The sequence below is a fragment of the Trachemys scripta genome, chromosome 9, assembly GCF_013100865.1.
Source record: "Trachemys scripta elegans isolate TJP31775 chromosome 9, CAS_Tse_1.0, whole genome shotgun sequence".
NCBI lineage: Eukaryota > Metazoa > Chordata > Testudines > Emydidae > Trachemys > Trachemys scripta.
The window spans coordinates 104,905,502-104,926,909 of NC_048306.1; the positions used below are offsets into that span (position 1 = coordinate 104,905,502).

The following is a 21,408-nucleotide window of genomic DNA, read 5'->3' on the forward strand; positions in this document are numbered from 1 at the left end:
GACATTTTTCTTTTACCTTAATTATACTACCTCAGGGGCCCACTATAACACATTACCAAGGTTCAATACAAAGTCATATAAAAGTTATACAAAAATGCATAATGCAGAGATTTATCTACAACTGCATTGATTGACTGCCGTGTGCAGTAATATAGTGACCCCAGGTCTTTGAATGAGGCTTTATACTTAGGAGGGGGCGAGTGGTGAGTCGGAGGCGAGCGGGTGGGCAAGTGGCAGGTGGGAAAAGAGGCGAACAGTGAGCCAGCAGGGGTTCTAGGAGTAGGCATGGGGGTTTCTGGCAGGTAAGGGAGAAGGTGAAAGGAGGTGAGTGGTGGGTGGGGGACTAACTAGGAGGGACGCAGCAAGCCAGCGGGGGAGCTAGGGGGTGAAGAGGGGTGTGATGGTGGGGCCGAGCGGGGAGGGGCTGGGTCCTATTTTACTGCTGTGATCTGGTCACCCTATGCACACCATTTCTTTCCCCCTCTACACTACAGGCTTCCACACATTGTCAGTGTGCCTGACATACAATTGTTTGCTTTAATTGAAAAATTCTTAATAAAGTATCACCCCCCCCCCCCCCCCACCTTCCTTTTCAGCCCACAGCTGTTTCGGCGGGGTGGCACTGGGAAAGGAGGGTTTATTTCCGCGGGGCTGGGCAGCACTGGGGGGGGTTGGCGGGGCTAGGGGATTTCGGCCCTCAGCTGTTTTCTCTGGAGTAATACGGCCCTCGCCGCTTTACGAGATGTGCAGGCCTGATGTATTTGGCATCTCCCCTTTGTGGATTCTCTGATGTCTGATAAGGCATGAGCTCCAACTGAAGCTTTTCCTGCAAGCGATAACTAAAGCTCTTCCCGCACTCAGAGCATGTGAAGGGTGTCTCTCTTGTGTGGATTCTACAATATGAGATAAGTTGTGAGTGCTGACTAAAGCTTTTCCCATATTCAGAGCACATTTAAGGCTTCTCTCCTGTGTGGATTTTACAACGTTTGATAAGGTTTGAGCTCTTGCGGAAGCTTTTCCCGCACTCAGAGCACATGTAGGGCTACTCTCCGGTGTGGATTCTCTGATGCGTAATAAGGTTTGAGCTCCGATTGAAGCTTTTCCCGCACTCAGCACATGTGTAGGGTCTCTCTCCTGTGTGGATTCTCTGATGCGTGATAAGGTTTGAGCTCCGNCCCCCCCCCCCAAAAAAAAAACCAACCAAACAAAACTTCCTTTTCGGCCCACTGCTGTTTCGGCTGGGCGGCGCTGGGGAAGGAGGGTTTGTTTCCGCAGGGCGGGCGGCGCTGAGGGGAGGGGTTGGCCCTCAACTGTTTTCTTTGGAGTAATATGGCCCTCGCTGCTTTACGAGTTGTGCAGGCCTGTCTTAGGCTATGTCTACACTGCAGACTTTTGTTGCCAAAAGTTATGCTCTTTAATTAAAAGTGCTTTAATTAAACCACTGTTGCATGTCCACATTATGCTCCTTGTGTTGGCAGAGTACATCCACACTAACAGCTCTCGCATCGATACTGAGAGCAGTGCACTGTGGGTAGCTATCCCACTGTGCAACTGGCTGCAGGGTGCTTTGGGAAGGGTTTGCAATGCCTTATGGGACAGGTACAGTGTCATATGATGTAGGTTTTTCAATCCCATTGTTCCATGGGGATCTTACTAGATTGCCAGACACTTTTCAACTAAAATGTGTGTGTGTGTGTGGGGGGGGGGAAACAGGGAGCGGGGGGGGGAGCGGCAGAGACTGTATCTGTGTTCCCCTTCCCTGTCCAATTCTCTCTAGCTTCTCATATTCCTCTCCTGGGAATTTCTAGGACTTGAGTGGGCCAAGGAGAAGGGAATTGCAAGTAGATGAAGACCTAGACACACATTTTCCATCTTACTCTAAGTGTTCTCAGTAGCCTTACTCCCATCTTAACTCAGAACCTTAAGCAGGGTAGGAGCTGTCTTAGTACTGAATTATGTTTTGTTCCCCCCCCCAGTCACTGAGGAAAGCCACGAAGAACCAGCCTTCAGAAACTTCATGCAGGAGACAAGGATGAAGTACCAGAATAGAAGTAGCCACTAAGAGACTTTCAGAAGCAAAGCGCTGCAAACCCTTCGACTGGCGAGAACAGCAAGAGCAAACTGTCCACCACCTTCTGTGCTGTGAAGACACCAGTGCAGCCTTGTATGCAATCTAACTTCCGTGAAGCACTTTCTCTGATATTTAAATATCTGTACTTGCAAAATCAGTTGGTTACTGTGAGCTGGAGTTCTGACTTCAGGTGTTTAACCTTTTGCCATTGTGACTTTTAAAACAAAATAAGGATTGCACTTTTCCCTTTTCTCCAAATAGTTTTGCTCCGCCTTGTTGGGAACTTGAATTCCTGATGTGTCAGCATTATTGTCTGGAGTTTTGGTCCACCCCTGGGAGTTCAACACCATCCCCACATTCAAAGCTCATGGTTTCTCTTGGGTGCAGGGGATGGGTGAGACCTCTGCTGGAAAGCTCTTCTGAGAATTGTCTCCATTTAGTTATGGTGGTGGCTCAAATTCAGAGGGTTGGGGCAATAGTCTTGTGTGATAACAGCCAGAGCCTCAATTTTAAATGTATTCCCTATTAAATTCTGCAGCTAAAATTTGATCAGAGGCTAGAAAGGTCTTTTCAAGAACTTGTTTCTAAATGGAGTTTTCTCTGAGTTACTGAAACAGGGTAACTGAAATGTCACTGCAATCCCATGTTTGACATTTTATTTTGTTCTGTAATTTATTATAAAGTATTTTTTGCTATTGACAAATGGCTTAGTGGTGATTGGGAATGACAGAGTTGGACTCTTTCTTGCTATGGGAGGTTCATTGAATAAGCTTGCTCTGCATGCTTGCAGCACACCCAGAGGCACAACACTGGGAGTGAGCTGCGTGCCTGAAGCCATAGTATCTTGAGCTGTGAAGCTAAACGGCATTTCATCTGGTGACCAGAGATACTGAAAACGCAGATGCTACAGGAAGTGGTGTTAGTGATTCAGTAGCTGTTGCTCCTTCCCTGTGAGTCAAAAATGAACTAATACCCTGCATAGTGGTGTGAGCACTGTGCTGCTCACCTACAATTGCTCATCAGTTTCATTCTTATTCCAAATAGTTCTAAAACTTTTTGACCCCCAAGACAAGCAAAATGAAGGGTGCTATCCAAGTCGGGAAGAGGGAAATCTTCCCATTACCTACAGTTACACTTATTTTCTATATACATTATCCTTCATCAGGAGGTTTTTTCGTAGATTTTAAAGCCAGAAAGGATCATTAATATCATGTAATCCAACCACCTACATGCACAGGCCATTAAATCGCATGCGGTAATTACTACATCAGTCCCATAATTTCTTTTTTGAGCTATATCATATATTTTAGAAAGATATCCAGTCTTGCTTTTAAACTTCAAGTAAGAGAATCCACTGTGTTTCTAGGTACATTGTTCCAATGGTTAATTATAATCACTATTAAAAATGTGCTCCTTCTATTTTGTTGGCAGTATTGTAACTGTGCTGGTCCCAGGATATTAGAGAGACATGGTGGTTGAGGTAATATCATTGATGGGACCAACTCCTGTTGGTGAAAGACAAGCTTTCGAGCTGCATAGAGGAGTTCTTCAGGTCTGGGAACCTATTCAAGGTGAAGTGGCCCATTAATACCTCTGTAGTCATAGGACAAAAAAGCGGGTTAGTTGGTTACAGATTGTTTATAAAAAGCCATATCATAGGAGCGAACACTTTTTCACAAAACAACCACTCCATACCTGACTTCATTCCTCATCCACATGGGATACTTGCACTCCACCTTAAAAAACGAGCCTGGAAACTTAATTTAATAATTTAGCTGGATGCTAAAAATCGTGGTCTTATTAATGACACTGGATTTATGGCTTCTTACAACAATCGGTAACCCACTAACCCCCCTTTTTTTGTCCTATGACTGCAGAGCTGCACACCCTTCAACAAGCTAGAACGCCATTCTGGCTTCCACCTCCTCTGCCTCAGTCAAGGTTGTGGGGTGTCCCCCAGTCCAGCTCCTACAGAAAGAAGGAGAAAGACAACGGGTTTAGGTAACAGCACACTTTGTCTTCCCGCTCTTCTGCCCAGCCTACCCCCTCTAGAGACCAGGGCAGCCAGAAACATGCATTTTGAGGATGCGCCCAAGGATGGCACCCCAGCCACTGCCCAGGATCCACCTCCTGCTTTTTCCTCAACTGTCTATGCCCTCTCCGGTCAGCCTGGTCGCAGCTGACTTCGGACTGTTGGGTGCTCAACACAATTTCTTTGGGCTACATCCTGCAATTTGTGACACCCCCCTTTCAAGCCTCTGGCTTTCTGTTCTCTCCTCTTCCTTTCTTGGAAGGTCGCGTTCTTGGTCACAATAAGTTCATCCCACAGGGTCTCTGAGATGAGACCACTTACCTTGGAATCACCCTATACAGTCTTTTACAAGGACAAGGTCCAACTGCATCCACACCCGGCTTTCCTGCCCAAGGTGATCTCCCAGTTTCATATGGGCCACATTTATCTGCCCGTCTTTTTTCCAAAGCCACATAAGCTGGAGGAGGAAAGTTGGCTGCATTCCCTAGATGTCAGAAGGGCGCTAGCCTTCTACATTGAATGGACCAAGCCATTCCGCAAATCGACACAGCTGTTCGTCGCGGTGGCTGACAGGATGAAAGGTCGTCCGGTGTCCGCTCAAAGACTTTTCTAGAATCACCGCCTGCATTTGCTACTGCTATGACCAGATGAAGGTGCCACCTCCAGTGATTGTCACTGCCCACTCAACCAGCGCGCAAGCCTCTTCAGCAGCTTTCCTAGCCCAAGTGTCTATCCAGGACATCTGTATGGCGGCCATCTGTCCACACATTCACGTCCCATTACATGCTTACCCAACAGGCCTGGGACAATGCTGGCTTTGGTAGAGCAGTACTGCAAACGGCTAGATTGTGAACTCTGAGCCCACCTCCAAGGATACTGTTTTTATGAGCCATCTAGAATGGAATCAACATGAGCAAGCACTCAAAGAAGAAAAAACGGTTACCTTCTTTTCATAACTGTTGTTCTTCGAGATGTTTTGCTCACATCCATTCCATTACCTGCTCTCCTGCCCCTATGTTAGAGTTGCTGGCAAGAAGGAACTGAGAAGATCGTTGGGTCGGTGGTTAGACAAAAATTGGTATTGTAGACATGGCCTAAGTTCATCCCTGGTGCTAGCTGCTTCCTCCCCATCAACTCTAGAAACAGATTTTGTGAGGGTTTCTCTTTCTTCTCTCTGTTACTAAGGGGAAAATAGAAGAAGAGAAGCAGCAGCATTGCTCTCGAGAGAATTATGATTTTGCACCTATGGCTCTGGATCTGACCCTGCTTGCTGATGACTCCATTGGTATCGACTACAGGCAATACCTCCACTTCATCAGTGCAGTTTCCTTGAGCTCCTACCTATGAGATATATTCTACAGCTGAAGAATCTGCAGAAGATCTGGGTTTGATATATTTGGTTGCTGTAACCAGAACGTACTGTGACAGGTTCGACCCCCCCCCCCCCCCTTCTGGGATGCCACCTGATGTACTGGGGTTTCACTGAGCCCCTCCTGCTCCACCAGCCTGGATTCCCTCTCCATGTTTTGCTGAATTAGGCTCTCCGGCCTCTTGCAGCACACGCGCACACACAGGTAGGGCCACACCCAGCTGCAGACACAGACTGAAGTCACCTCTGTGTGAGAGGATTCACCCAGCACTCATAAGCACACCCCTTTTGGGGAATAAACCCAAAATAATAGTCTTTCACTGTATAGAAAAATCTGCACAGCGCAAGCTTATAAAAATTCACCCTCTCCCTCAATGTGAAGAGAGATGCACAGCTTCTCCCCTCTTCTCCCCTGATATGGATTGCACAAACTGGGTTTAATAATAAACAAAAACATGTTTATTAACTATAAAAGGTAGATTAAGTGATTATAAGGGATAGAAAACATAACAAAGCAAATAAAACAAAACACGCATACTAAACTTAAGATCTTACAGAGACTGGTTTCAAGAAGCAATTCCTCACCCTAAATGTTATTTTAGGTAAGTTGCAGCATTTCAGTAGCTTAGAGTTTCAGTTATTTTTTCTTACAGACTGGACCCAACTCTCAGTCAGGACTCACTCGTGACTTTCCCTTCAGGTTAGTTCCTTGGTCCCTTCTGGTTCTTTTAGCAGTCCTTCTTCTTGGGTAGGCAATGGAGGAGAGTCCAGATTAACCCCTTCCCCAGCCTTAAAAGGATTTACCTAAGGCAGGAAACCTTTGTTTGATCCCGATCTCCCTACAGAGGAAAAGTACCAGCAGTGTCCAAGGTGGTATTTTGTATCAGGTGATCTTAGCTGTGACACTACCAGATAAGGTGATATGTCCCAGGACGCCTCTCAGGAAGGCTTATCAAGACTCTGATGGATGGTTGTCTGGTGGGTGTCTCACAAATACACACACATTTGTAATTGTTACATAATAAATATTCCTAACGTTAAATACAGAAATAATACATGCATACAAATTGGATAATCACATTCAGTAAATCATAACCTTTCCAATGATACCTTACATGAGCATCTTACATAAAATATACCTTACTTACGCCATATGCATATCATAACCATATTTCTATGAAGAATATGGGGTGTAACATCACACCCAACTCTTTCATGTAATTCAAGCGTTGCACCCTCTATATGTTCCACCTCTGAGGGACTTACTAGCTTTAAGCCACAACCAAGCACTCCAAGAGGCTTCATTCTCCCGTTCTTCCCTCCTCTCCTTCCAAGACACTAAGGGTACGTCTATACTTGCCTCCGGGTTTGGCAGTAAGCAATCCATCTTCTGGAATCGATTTATTGCGTCTTGTCTAGACGCGATAAATCGATCCTGGAAGTGCTCGCCGTTGACGCTGGTACTCCTGCTCCGCGAGAGGAGTATGCGGAGTCGACGGGGGAGCCTGCCTGCCGCGTGTGGACCCGCGGTAAGTACCTTGTAGTTCGAGCTAAGGTACTTACGCAACTTCAGCTACGTTATTCACGTAGCTGAAGTTGCGTATCTTAGTTCGAACTGGGGGGTTAGTGTGGACCAGCCCTAAGAATGCATTCTCATTCCCCAAATTCTACTGGGGAAAAAACAATTCTTGCAAGTCAATTGCAGAAATATAATTTAGGCAGGCCAAAGCAGAATTTGAAGAACATCTAGCAAAAGACACAAGAACTAACAGCAAAATATTTTTAAGTACATCAGAAGCAGAAAGCCTACCAAATTATCAGTGGGGCCACTGGACGATCAAGGTGTTAAAGGAGCACTCAAGGAAGACAAGCCATTGCAGAGAAGCTACATTAATTTTTTTGCATCCATTTTCACTGCAGAGGATGTGAGGGAGATTTCCACACCTGAGCCATTCTTTTTAGGTGATATCTGAGCAACTGTCCCACACTGAGGTGGCAAGAGAGGAGGTTTTGGAAGAAATTGATAAATTGAACAGTAATAAGTCACCAGGACCATTCACCCAAGGCTTTTAATGAAACAAAAATATAAAGTTGCAGAACTCTAACTGGTATGTAACATATGACTTAAATGAGCCTCTGTGCCAGATGACTGGTGGATAGCTAATGTACTGCTGATTTTTTTTATTATTTTTTAACGTTGAGGTTCCAGAGGTCATCCTGGCAATTCAGTCTGGTAAGCCTAACTTCAGTACCAGGCAAATTGGCTGAAACTATAGTAAAGGACAGAATTATCAGACACAGACATGAATATGATATATTAGGAGAGTCAACAGGGCTTTTATAAATTGAAATCATGTCTCATTAATCTATTAGAATTCTTTGAGAGGGTCAACAAGCATGTGGCAAGGGTGATCCAGTGGATATAGTGTTCTTGGATTTTTCATGGATCAGTAACTGGTTAACAGATAGGAAACAATGGGTAGGAATAAACAGTTTTCACAGTGGAGAGGTAAATAGGGTCCCCTAAGGATCTGTACTATGGCTACTGTTCAACATATTTGTAAATGCTCTGGGGAAAAGGGGTGAACAGTGAGGTGGCAACATTTGCAGATGATACAAAACTGCTCAAGAGAGTTAAATCCAAAGGTGACTCTGAAGAGTTACAAAAGAATCTCACAACATTAGGTGACCTGGCAACACAACGGCAGATGAAATTCAATGTTCGTAAACACAAAGTAATTCACATTGGAAAACATCATCCCAACTATACATACAAAAGGATGGGGTCTAAATTAACTGTTACCACTCCAGAAAGAGACCTTGGAGTCATTGCATCCGAGGGTGCTAAAGGAGTTGGCGGGTGAGATTGCAGAGCCATTAGCCATTATTTTTGAAAACTCATGGCGATCGGGGGAGGTCCCAGATGACTGGAAAAAGGCTAATGTAGTGCCCATCTTTTAAAAAAAGGGAAGGAGGAGGATCCGGGGAACTAGAGGCCAGTCAGCCTCACCTCAGTCCCTGGAAAAATCATGGAGCAGGTCCTCAAGGAATCAATTATGAAACATTTAGAGGATAGGAAAGTGATCAGGAACAGTCAGCATGGATTCACGAAGGGGAAGTCGTGCTTGACTAACCTAATTGCCTTCTATGATGAGATAACTGACTCTGTGAATGAGGGGAAAGCAGTGGATGTGTTATTCCTTGACTTTAGCAAAGCTTTTGATACGGTCTCCCACAGTATTCTTGCCGCCAAGTTAAAGAAGTATGGGCTGGATGAATGGACTGTAAGGTGGATAGAAAGCTGGCTAGATCGTCGGGCTCAACGGGTAGTGATCAATGGCTCCATGTCTAGTTGGCAGCCGGTTTCAAGCGGAGTGCCCCAAGGGTCGGTCCTGGGGCCGGTTTTGTTTAATATCTTTATTAATGATCTGGAGGATGGTGTGGACTGCACTCTCAGCAAGTTTGCAGATGACACTAAACTAGGAGGCGTGGTAGATACACTAGAGGGTAGGGATCGGATACAGAGGGACCTAGACAAATTAGAGGATTGGGCCGAAAAAAACCTGATGAGGTTCAACAAGGACAAGTGCAGAGTCCTGCACTTAGGACGGAAGAATCCCATGCACTGCTACAGACTAGGGACCGAATGGCTAGGTAGCAGTTCTGCAGAAAAGGACCTAGGGGTCACAGTGGACGAGAAGCTGGATATGAGTCAACAGTGTGCTCTTGTTTCCAAGAAGGCTAACGGCATTTTGGGCTGTATAAGTAGGGGCATTGCCAGCAGATCGAGGAACGTGATTGTTCCCCTTTATTCGACATTGGTGAGGCCTCATCTGGAATACTGTGTCCAGTTTTGGGCCCCACACTACAAGAAGGATGTGGAAAAATTGGAAAGAGTCCAGCGGAGGGCAACAAAAATGATTAGGGGTCTGGAGCACATGACTTATGAGGAGAGGCTGAGGGAACTGGGATTGTTTAGTCTCCAGAAGAGAAGAATGAGGGGGGATTTGATAGCAGTCTTCAACTACCTGAAGGGGGGTTCCAAAGAGGATGGAGCTCGGCTGTTCTCAGTGGTGGCAGATGACAGAACAAGGAGCAATGGTCTCAAGTTGCAGTGGGGGAGGTCCAGGTTGGATATCAGGAAAAACTATTTCACTAGGAGGGTGGTGAAACACTGGAATGCGTTACCTAGGGAGGTGGTGGAGTCTCCTTCCTTGGAGGTTTTTAAGGCCCGGCTTGACAAAGCCCTGGCTGGGATGATTTAGCTGGGAATTGGTCCTGCTTTGAGCAGGGGGTTGGACTAGATGACCTCTTGAGGTCCCTTCCAACTCTGATATTCTATGGTTCTATGATTGGGGATTGTTCTCTGAAAACGTCTGGTCAGTGTGCAGCAGCAGTCAAAACAAGCTAACAATGTTAGGAACCGTTAGAAAAGGGATAGATACTAAGACAGAAAATATTGTAATAACTATAGAAATCCATGGTATGCCCACATCTTGAATACTATGTGCAATTCTGGTCTTCCCCATCTCAAAAAAAGATATTAGAATTGGCAAAAGTACTAAGAAGGGCAACAAAAATTAGTAGGGGTATGGAACAGTTTCCATAGGTGGAAAGAATAAAGATGGAAAAGAGATGACTGAGGAGGGGGATATGATAGAGGTCTATAAAATCATGAATGGTGTGGAGAAAGTGAATAGGGAAGTGTTATTTACCCTTTCATATAACACACAAACCAGCAGTCACCCAATTAAATTAATGGGCAGCAGGTTTAAAACAAACATAAGGAAATATGTCTTCACATAATGCACAATCAGCCTGTGGCAATTGTTGCCAGGGGATGTAGAGAAGGCCAAAAGCATAACTGGGTTAAAAAAAGAATGAGAAGTTCATGGAGGATGGGTCCATCAAAGGCTATTTGCCAAGATGATCAGGAGCACAACCCATGCTCTAGATGTCCCTAAACCTCTGACTGCCAGAAGCTGGGACTGGACAATGGGATGTATCACTTGATAATTGCCCTGTTCTGTTCTTTCCCTCTGAGGCACTGGCCACTGTTGGAAGACAAGATACTGGGCTAAATGTACCATTGGTCTGACCCTGTATTGCCGTTTTTATGTTCTGTACTCAAGTTGTACAGGAACCACTTCCAGCTTATTCTCCAGTGTTTGATAATTACTGACACTCTTGGAAACGGAATATGTTCCACCAGTTGTTCCTATTGATATAGTGACTCAGGGACTCTGACATCACTTTGTCTGATAATGTGGACTAGTCATCTGTAGCTCCTCTCCCTAACCACAATGACTTTCAGCAATTCCATGATCAAGTTGAAAAGATAGTTGACCCCCTGCTACATGGCACACAGAGGAATGCTCAGGCATTTTAAGCTCCAAGGGTGGAAAGTATCCTTTAGATTTTTCAGGTGCTGAGGTCACAGCTGAGAATTCTTGTAGCAAGCTCTAATTATACTATAGTAACTGGGAGAGTGGGGGCATAAGGGAGAGAAGGACCCTAGCTGTGCAGACAGTCTAGATGGATCTTCCCCATGGAGGGCCGGAAGTCCCAGATCTTCTGCCTCCTTTTGATTACTGGGGCTGTATTTGGTGAAAGCTCAGGTCATTAATGGTGATGAGGATATGAGGATAGCTCTTACCTGGGTCATTAACACCAGTGATGATTATGGGTCATATTGACTGCATTTCCTCAACTGAGCAGTGATAGTATGTCATTTCTGAGAAAGTTAGTCTCCAACAATCAAAAGGGGTTCTAACAAACATCAACTCAAAGCTTTCCTGATGAGGCCTGGGAATCCTCTGGCCTCTTTCTGTGGGTTCCAGGCTCTTATTTTGACTAGGGACTAGAGGTTTGGAACTAGAGACTTTCAGCAGAAAAGTGTGGGCTGGTCATAGACTTAAAGCTTCCAGAGAAGATCCCCAAAGTGTGATACTACTATGCATGTTTAGAATGGCTGGTGTTCACCTCCCTATGGTGGGTGCAGTGATCCTGTATGTACCTGAGAAGCACAAGGAGATCCTTTCTGTCTAGTTATTGTCTGTGGTGGCTTGTTTTGTGGGGTGCCAGAATGAGTGAGGTTTCCCCTTCCTCCTGCCTCTGCAGGGTTTGTTCATGTTCCAATTCCAACCCGAAAAATCCTTCCATTACAAAGGGCTAAAGCTCAGCCAGTATTATCAAGGCGCCCACAAAGAGAGAACATGAACCAGCTCATCTATGGGAAGGAAAATGAGATGGGTAAGTGCCTGAAGGGCATCCTCTGTCCCCACACAATGCTCTATTTGGGGGCAGTAACTGGGTCTGTGGGGCCCCATAGTCTCCACCCCCTTGTCTGGCCCCAGCATTTACGTTTTGTGTAGAGATGATTAATAACAATCTTTGTTGTACCTTAGTTTATGTCTTCATCCGCATTAACAGTGCAGGGACAGTCCTGCCCTGCTCCTCTGAACAGCTGGGGACAAAGACGTGGATGGATCAAGTTTACAAATGGACCAAGGACACTGGGCAGGAAATTCAAGGTGCTGTAAGCCCTCCTCCAACCTCCCTCCTAGTACTGAAGCTCTCTGTTAACTCCCCTGTGTTGGCTAGGCAGGTGGCATGAATCAGGGCCTCCCTTCATTAGGGTAGAGAACCTACAGGATATCGCCCCATTTGTCTCTTCTCTGCCCCGCAAATGGTTTGCATTAGAACCAGTATTTGTAAGACCTCTTCTAGTGTATTCACTGTGTTCCTGACCACTGCTGGCCTAAGAGCCTGAAGTCACTGCTTTGCTTCTGGACAAAAAAAAGGTGCTCAGATTTTCTCTGTGATTAATTCATTGGCTGCTTTGCCTCCTCTTACTTGTAAGAGTTGGATACATCAGCCTTACTTGCTGTTACAAATGCTCTGAGCACACTTTGTGTCAATTTAGCCTGTTGTCAGTCACCAGCACAAGGAACTAGTCCAGCTTCCAGTGTTATTGTGTTGGGACCAGCATCTCCAGCTCACTTCTTCACCTTTAGGGTGAAATTTACCCCAGGACAGAAGGCCTAAGAGCACCTGAATCTTCCAAGACTTGTCCTGATCTTTTCATGTGTGCTAATTCACCCATAGTCCTCAAATGTTGTTCAGATGTATTGTCATCTGGCACCTCCATTTGGGACAGAATCATGGATTCTAAGGACAGAAGCAACCATTGTAATTATCTAGTTCAACCTCCTGCATAGCACAGGTCAGACCATTTCACCCAGTGTAATCCTGTATCAAGCCCAATAACTAATTTTTGAACAAGTGAATGGCCCATGATACTTGTAAGAACTTGGCACCTATTTCCAATGGAGCTGCTGCCAGCTCCCCAATTTGGTTTTAATTAGGGCTGTCGATAAATTGCAGTTAACTCACGCAATTAACTAAAAAAAATTGTAATTACAAAAATTAATCGCGATTAATCTCAGTTGTAATCACACTGTTAAACAATAGAATACCAATTGAAATTTACTATATATTTTGGATGTTTTTCTACATTTTCATATCTATTGTATTCTGTGATGTAATTGAAATCAGTATATATTATTTTTTATTATGACTATTTGCACTGTAAAAATGATAAAAGAAATTGTATTTTTCTATTCACCTCATACAGGTACTGTAGAGCAATCTCTGTCATGAAAGTGCAACTTACAAATGCTGATTTTTTTTTGTTACATAACTGCATTCAAAAACAAAACAATGTAGAACTTTAGAGCCTACAGGTCTAATCAGTTCTACTTCTTATTCAGCCAGTCACTAAGACAAACAAGTTAGTTTACGTTTACAGGAGATAATGCTGCCCTCTTCTTATTTACAATGTCACCAGAAAGTGAGAATAGATATTTGCATGGCACTTTTGTAGCTGGCATTGCAAGGTATTTATGTACCAGATATGCTAAACATTCATGTGCCCCTTCATCCTTCGGCCACCATTCCAGAGGACATGCTGATGATGCTCATTAAAAAAATTTGTTAATTAAATTTGTGACTGAACTCCTTGAGGGGAGAATTGTGTCTCCTGTTCTGTTTTACCCGCATTCTGCCATATATTTAATGTTATAGCAGTCTCAGATGATGAGTTCATTTTAAGAACACTTTCACTGCATATTTCACAAAACTCAAAGAAAGTACCAATGTGAGATTTCTAAAGATAGCTACAGCACTCGACCCAAGGTTTAAGAATCTGAAGTGCCTTCCAAAATCTGAGAGGGACAAGGTAGGGAGCCTGCTTTCAGAAGTTATAAAAGAGGAACACTCTGATGCGGAAACTACAGAACCTGAACCACCAAAAAAAGAAAATCAACCTTCTGCTGATGGCATCTGACTCAGAAGATGAAAACAAACATGCGTTGGTCCGCACTGCTTTGGATTGTTATCGAGCAGAACCCGTCATCAGCATGAACGCATGTCCCCTGGAATGATGGTTGAAGCATGGAGTGACATATGCATCTTTAGTGCATCTGCAACATAAATATCTTGCAATGTTGGCTACAACAGTGCCATGAGAATGCCTGTTCTCATTTCAGGTGACATTGTAAACAAGAAGCGGAAAGCATTACATTTGCAGGAGAGAAACACACTTGTTTGTCTGAGCAATTGGCTGAACAAGAAGTAGGACTGAGTGGACTTGCAGGCTCTAAAATGTCACATTGTTTTATTTTTGAATGCAGGTTTTTTGTACATAATTCTTCATTTGTAAGTTCAACTTTCATGATAAAGAGATTGCACTACAGTACTTGTATTAGGTGAATTGAAAAATAGTATTTCTTTTCTTTTTTTACAGTGCAAATACTTGTAATCAAAAATAAATATAAAGTGAGCACTGTACGCTTTGTATTCTGTTATAATTGAAATCAATATATTTGAAAATGTAGAAAAAAATCCCAAGATATTTAAATAAATGGTATTCTATTATAGTTTAACAGCATGATTAATCGCGTGATTAATCGCGATTAATTTTTTTAATTGCGTGATTAATCGCGATTAGCTTTTATAATTGCTTGACAGCCCTAGTTTTAATGGGTTTATCCTTCATCCAGGGCACCTGGGTCTCCCAAGCTGAAAGGAGTCAGGGCACCAGGCCTGTACATGAGCATTTAGGGGATGAAATTGTGCCTTCAATTTTTAGTACATGTAGAGCCCTGCAGTATGTGTGCACAACTGATCTTTAGATAGTTTGCTTGTGATCATGTTATTTGTTTGCACGATCAAGGAACTTCTGCAGATGAAAGTGAGGCCCCTTCAAAATGTGCTACTTAACTGTAGACTGATAAACTCTGGATAATGTACAGGAGAGGAAGAAGTTGAGAGTAGATGATGTACAAGGCCTTTTTCATCTGTCTTACTTTTCTGATCCTGTAATATAGACAAGACTTCAAAGGAAAAACCAAGGGATGGAGGAATCTACCATGTACTCAGTCATTTTGATACCAGTGCCCCAACATGATCCCAGACGGGGCTTGTCATAACTATAAGGGAAGGGTAACAGCCCTCCTGTGTACAATACTATAAAATCCCTCCTGGCCAGAGACTCCAAAATCCTTTTACCTGTAAAGGGTTAAGAAGCTCAGGTAACCTGGCTGACACCTGACCCAAAGGACCAATAAGGGGACAAGATACTTTCAAATCTTGGTGGGGGGAAGCCTTTTGTTTGTGCTCTTTGTTTTGGGGGTTGTTCGCTCTTGGGACTAAGAGGGACCAGACATCAATTCATAGATTCATAGATTATAGGACTGGAAGGGACCTCGAGAGGTCATCGAGTCCAGTCCCCTGCCCGCATGGCAGGACCAAATACTGTCTAGACCATCCCTGATAGACATTTATCTAACCTACTCTTAAATATCTCCAGAGACGGAGATTCCACAACTTCCCTAGGCAATTTGTTCCAGTGTTTAACCACCCTGACAGTTAGGAACTTTTTCCTAATGTCCAACCTAGACCTCCCTTGCTGCAGTTTAAGCCCATTGCTTCTCGTTCTAGCCTTAGCGGTTAAGATGAACAAGTTTTCGCTCTCCTCCTTATGACACCCTTTTAGATACCTGAAAACTGCTATCATGTCCCCTCTCAGTCTTCTCTTTTCCAAACTAAACAAACCCAATTCTTTCAGCCTTCCTTCATAGGTCATGTTCTCAAGACCTTTAATCATTCTTGTTGCTCTTCTCTGGACCCTTTCCAATTTCTCCACATCTTTTTTAAAATGCGGCGCCCAGAACTGGACACAATACTCCAGCTGAGGCCTAACCAGAGCAGAGTAGAGCGGAAGAATGACTTCTCGTGTCTTGCTCACAACACACCTGTTAATACATCCCAGAATCATGTTTGCTTTTTTTGCAACAGCATCACACTGTTGACTCATATTTAGCTTGTGGTCCACTATAACCCCTAGATCCCTTTCTGCCGTACTCCTTCCTAGACAGTCTTTTCCCATTCTGTATGTGTGAAATTGATTTTTCCTTCCTAAGTGGAGCACTTTGCATTTGTCTTTGTTAAACTTCATCCTGTTTAACTCAGACCATTTCTCCAATTCGTCCAGATCATTTTGAATTATGACCCTGTCCTCCAAAGTAGTTGCAATCCCTCCCAGTTTGGGATCATCCGCAAACTTAATAAGCGTACTTTCTATGCCAATATCTAAGTCGTTGATGAAGATATTGAACAGAGCCGGTCCCAAAACAGATCCCTGCGGTACCCCCCTCGTTACGCCTTTCCAGCAGGATTGGGAACCATTAATAACAACTCTCTGAGTACGGTTATCCAGCCAGTTATGCACCCACCTTATAGTAGCCCCATCTAATTTGTATTTGCCTAGTTTATCGATAAGAATATCATGCGAGACCGTATCAAATGCCTTACTAAAGTCTAGGTATACCACATCCACCGCTTCACCCTTATCCACAAGGCTCGTTATCCTATCAAAGAAAGCTATCAGATTGGTTTGACATGATTTGTTCTTCACAAATCCATGCTGGCTATTCCCTATCACCTTACCACCTTCCAAGTGTTGGCAGATGATTTCCTTAATTACTTGCTCCATTATCTTCCCTGGCACAGAAGTTAAACTAACTGGTCTGTAGTTACCTGGGTTGTTTTTATTTCCCTTTTTATAGATGGGCACTATATTTGCCCTTTTCCAGTCTTCTGGAATCTCTCCCGTCTCCCATGACTTTCCAAAGATAATAGCTAGAGGCTCAGATACCTCCTCTATTAGCTCCTTGAGTATTCTAGGATGCATTTCATCAGGCCCGGGTGACTTGCAGGCATCTAACTTTTCTAAGTGATTTTTAACTTGTTCTTTTTTTATTTTATCCACTAAACCTACCCCCTTTCCATTAGTATTCACTATGTTAGGCATTCCTTCAGACTTCTCGGTGAAGACCGAAACAAAGAAGTCATTAAGCATCTCTGCCATTTCCAAGTTTCCTGTTACTGTTTCTCCCTCTTCGCTAAGCAGTGGGCCTACCCTGTCTTTAGTCTTCCTCTTGCTTCTAATGTATTGATAAAAAGTCTTCTTGTTTCCTTTTATTCCCGTAGCTAGTTTGAGCTCATTTTGTGCCTTTGCCTTTCTAATCTTGCCCCTGCATTCCTGTGTTGTTTGCCTATATTCATCCTTTGTAATCTGTCCTAGTTTCCATTTTTTATATGACTCCTTTTTATTTTTTAGATCGTGCAAGATCTCGTGGTTAAGCCAAGGTGGTCTTTTGCCACATTTTCTATCTTTCCTAACCAGTGGAATAGCTTGCTTTTGGGCCCTTAATAGTGTCCCTTTGAAAAACTGCCAACTCTCCTCAGTTGTTTTTCCCCTCAGTCTTGATTCCCATGGGACCTTACCTATCAGCTCTCTGAGCTTCCCAAAATCTGCCTTCCTGAAATCCATTGTCTCTATTTTGCTGTTCTCCCTTCTACCCTTCCTTAGAATTGCAAACTCTATGATTTCATGATCACTTTCACCCAGGCTGCCTTCTACTTTCACATTCTCAACGAGTTCCTCCCTATTTGTTAAAATCAAGTCTAGAACAGCTTCCCCCCTAGTAGCTTTTTCAACCTTCTGAAACAAAAAGTTGTCTCCAATGCAGTCCAAGAATTTGTTGGATAGTCTGTGCCCCGCTGTGTTATTTTCCCAACATATATCCGGATAGTTGAAGTCCCCCATCACCACCAAATCTTGGGCTTTGGATGATTTTGTTAGTTGCTTGAAAAAAGCCTCATCCACCTCTTCCACCTGGTTAGGTGGCCTGTAGTAGACTCCTAGCATGACATCTCCCTTGTTTTTTGCCCCTTTTAGCCTAACCCAGAGACTCTCAACACTTCCGTCTCCTATGTCCATCTCTACCTCAGTCCAAGTGTGTACATTTTTAATATATAAGGCAACACCTCCTCCCTTTTTCCCCTGTCTATCCTTCCTGAGCAAGCTGTACCCATCCACACCAACATTCCAATCATGTGTATTATCCCACCAAGTTTCAGTGATGCCAACAATGTCATAGTTGTATTTATTTATTAGCACTTCCAGTTCTTCCTGCTTATTCCCCATACTTCTCGCATTTGTATATAGGCATCTAAGATACTGGTTTGATCTTTCCTCCCAGTTTTGTCCTGACTCTCCTTTCTCTCTGCCAATATAGCCCACACTCCCTCTTGTTTCCGACCCATCTCCCCGGTCTCCATGTTCCCCACTTACCTGTGGGCTTTGCTCACCTGTCCCCGTCGAACCTAGTTTAAAGCCCAATTCATGCTCTCCAAATCTTTCTGAACAAGTCTCTCATTTTTCAAACTTGTAAGTAACCGTCAGGCAAGGCGTGTTAGTTTTGTCTTTGTTTTCTCAACTTGTAAATGTTCCTTTTGCTAGAGGGTTTACCTCCGTTTGCTGTAACTTTGAACTTAAGGCTAGAGGGGGTTCCTCTGGGCTCTTTGAATCTGATTACCCTTTAAAGTTATTTTCCATCCTGATTTTACAGAGATGATTTTTACCTTTCTTTCTTTAATTAAAAGCCTTCTTTTTAAGAACCTGATTGAGTTTTCCTTGTTTTAAGATCCAAGGGGATTGGATCTGGACTCACCAGGAATTGGTGGGGGAAAGGAGGGGGATGGTTAAATTCTCCTTGTGTTAAGATCCAAGGGTTTGGATCGGTGTTCACCAGGAAATTGGTGAAGAAGTCTCTCAAGGCTACCCAGGGAAGGGAGTTAGTACTTGGGAGTGGTGGCAGCAAAACCAGATCTAAGCTGGTAATTCAGTGTAGGGGTTCACATGCAGGTCCCCATATCTGTACTCTAAAGTTCAGAGTGGAGAAGGAACCTTGACAGGGCTGTACTGCAGGAAGCAGTGTTGGTGACATAGTAGGGTGTGCTCGTCCCCCTTGAGCCAGTACTGACCCCAATGCCTCAGAATTGTGCTGGGAGTGAGGCTGTGCTGCTGGAAGTGCTATTTTCGCTTCATATTTAAAACTGAAGACCTGTGGAAATTTAATTTTTGTTTCCCTAAATTATTGCCTCCTTCCTATAGCTTCAGTTGGATGTAGGGTTCATCTTTACTTCTTGCTTAAACTGTTGTGCATTAGGGATGCTTGACTGTTAAACATCTGCTATATAGCACCCCAGAGATGGCTGCATTTTTTAGTGGTGGAGGAATAGATCATACATGTGTGAGAAGTTTTTTAAATTGCCTGTTAGCCAATATATGTTGGGCGGAGTATACACCACATTAATGGGTATTATGCACACATTATTTATATAATATACATTATATAAATAAAGTGCTGGGAAGTTATGTTAACTGAATGTATTATGTTCTTCCCATAATTCTGTTCACCCATGTCAGGCATCTCACAACACTGTCCAAAGCTTTGATATTAGAAAACAGGAAACTTGTCAAAGCAAAGATGCATGAATACTTTGTATCAAATATGGTTAGGAAGTACTTTTGTGGCTCATCACTGGTTGGAATGTTGTATTCCAAACAAGATATGGGAAAGTGTAGGGAAGTACTAATGGGAAGCTGGCACAAACTAGTGGGTTAAACTTAAACTTCTAGTGATGCATAACTTGTAAAATCATACTATCTGAAATGAGTGTCTTTGAAGCACACTTGTGTAAGGTGAACATGCTGCAAGAGTTTGCTTCCTGGAAGGAGAGTATGTATGTCTCTCTTTCATATTGTATTGCTTTGTCTTTTGACAATAAATTTGGCCCAAATTAGTTACTTGGTTTCTTGAACGTTTACAAGAATGAACTGAGAGTGTAGTCAATGTGTCCCAGGATGTGTGGTTAATTAACATGCTTAGTATTTTGTCATAATCCGCTGGATTTGGAGTTCTATGATTGGAACAGAAGACCACAATCTATAATCTCTCTATCTCTTCTAGATTCCAAATATTGCTCCATACTGGAGAATGGATCCCTAGCCTTCAAGGACTTCGGCTCAGCGCAGTCTGGAATCTACAAATGCAGTGTCTCCTATTCCAAAGAGGGCAAGCGCTACACAAAGAACTTCCATTTCTTTGTCAGGGGTATGGTATGTAGGAAAGCTGCCCAAGGTGCAGAGAGTTGTGGGAGAGGGATTGGCTGCTTTGTGAAGAACAGATCAAGAAGCCAGAGATAAATGGTTGCCATGACCAAAGGGGGGAGCATGATCTCCTATATTGGAGAGACCCAGGGAGTCTGGGTATTGATGCAGGTTAGGGTGTTGAGGAAAGTGCCAGTGGGAATAACTGTGGGTCACTAAGGGTATGTCTACACTGAGATTAAGAAAACCCATGGCACAGCCCCATAGCTGAGGGGGAGCATGAGCAGGCACTGTCCTCCTGTACATTTGTTTGTCCTTGTAAATAAGATGTTCCAGTTTTTTCTTCCCCAGTTTCTCATTCTGAGTTTCCTCAGATGAGTGATTGTAGTCCTAAAGCCACAAAGTAGTAGTTACAATACTAGTAGCCCTTGGAGGTGGGGTGTGTTAGTGACCCTGTTTCAGCTAAATTAAGTGTGGTGACTGCATTACGTTGGTGCCATAATAAAAGATGTGCAAAGAAGTCTCTGCAAAGTGGGGACACATGGTTCTATGCTTGAGTTTCTGTGACCAGACCCTGCCTGCCTGTTTGGAGGGGAGACAAGAATTCTTTTCAGACAGAGAGAGGCTATATTTTATAACCTGTTTGACCTCTTGTGACAGCTTTTTCCATAAACAACACTTATTCTGAAGTTATGGTATTAAAAGGCAGACCTTCAATGAAAAGATCAGATTTATTAAGAGTCAAATTGGTTGTCTTTAGCCTTACTGTTCTTCCAGAACAAGATATACTGGGCTCAATGTTTGTTTAAGGCTAAATTGGCAACACACAGTGAATGTTGGACATGCAAACAGCCACATGACAACCTTTCATACATCCTCTATACCTGCGGTTCTCAAACTGGAGTCCACGGACCCCCTGGGGCTCCGCGAGGGTACTCCTCGGCGTCCGCGAGTCAGGTCTGGCTCTAGGCGGTCCACAAGTCATGTCTGGGGCCGGCGGCCCTGCTGATCAACTCATCCCCCTCCCTCCCAGTGCCTCCTGCACGCTGCAGAACAGCTGTTGAACACCCCCGGGGGGGGGGGGGGAGGAGGCATTAAAAGCCGGCTTGGGGATCTGCAAAAATGTTTAAATCAAAATGGGGGTCCTCAGCTTGCTAAAGTTTGAGAACCGCTGCTCTATACTTCTCCAAAAATGCATGTGTTTTGGAACATCATAGTCAGTGCTCTCTCAAAAAATTTTCTCTCTCTTTCTACAAGCTTGCGTAATTTTAAGGGTGCCGGATGAGTTGGCTTTACCAATTAACATTAAGAAATGGATTGTGGTATCTAGTGAAATCCGTGACTTCCAAAGACATCTGTGACTTCAGCCAGCTGTCGGCTGGAAGCTGCAGGGTCCCTCCACCACCCGTGGCAGC

General features: G+C 43.8%; 1 protein-coding gene across 3 annotated transcripts in view; it reads left to right on the plus strand.

Annotated features, from left to right (window-relative positions):
• Positions 1 to 21,408, plus strand: part of GPN1 (GPN-loop GTPase 1) — a 48,892-nt gene that overhangs the window by 12,851 nt on the left and 14,633 nt on the right. For all 3 annotated transcript variants that reach the window (XM_034781653.1, XM_034781654.1, XM_034781655.1), the window contains exons 4-6: positions 11,593 to 11,724; positions 11,880 to 12,005; positions 19,854 to 19,997. In XM_034781653.1, coding sequence (XP_034637544.1) covers positions 11,593 to 11,724; positions 11,880 to 12,005; positions 19,854 to 19,997 — 402 coding nt within the window. The remainder of the gene's footprint in view (positions 1 to 11,592; positions 11,725 to 11,879; positions 12,006 to 19,853; positions 19,998 to 21,408) is intronic.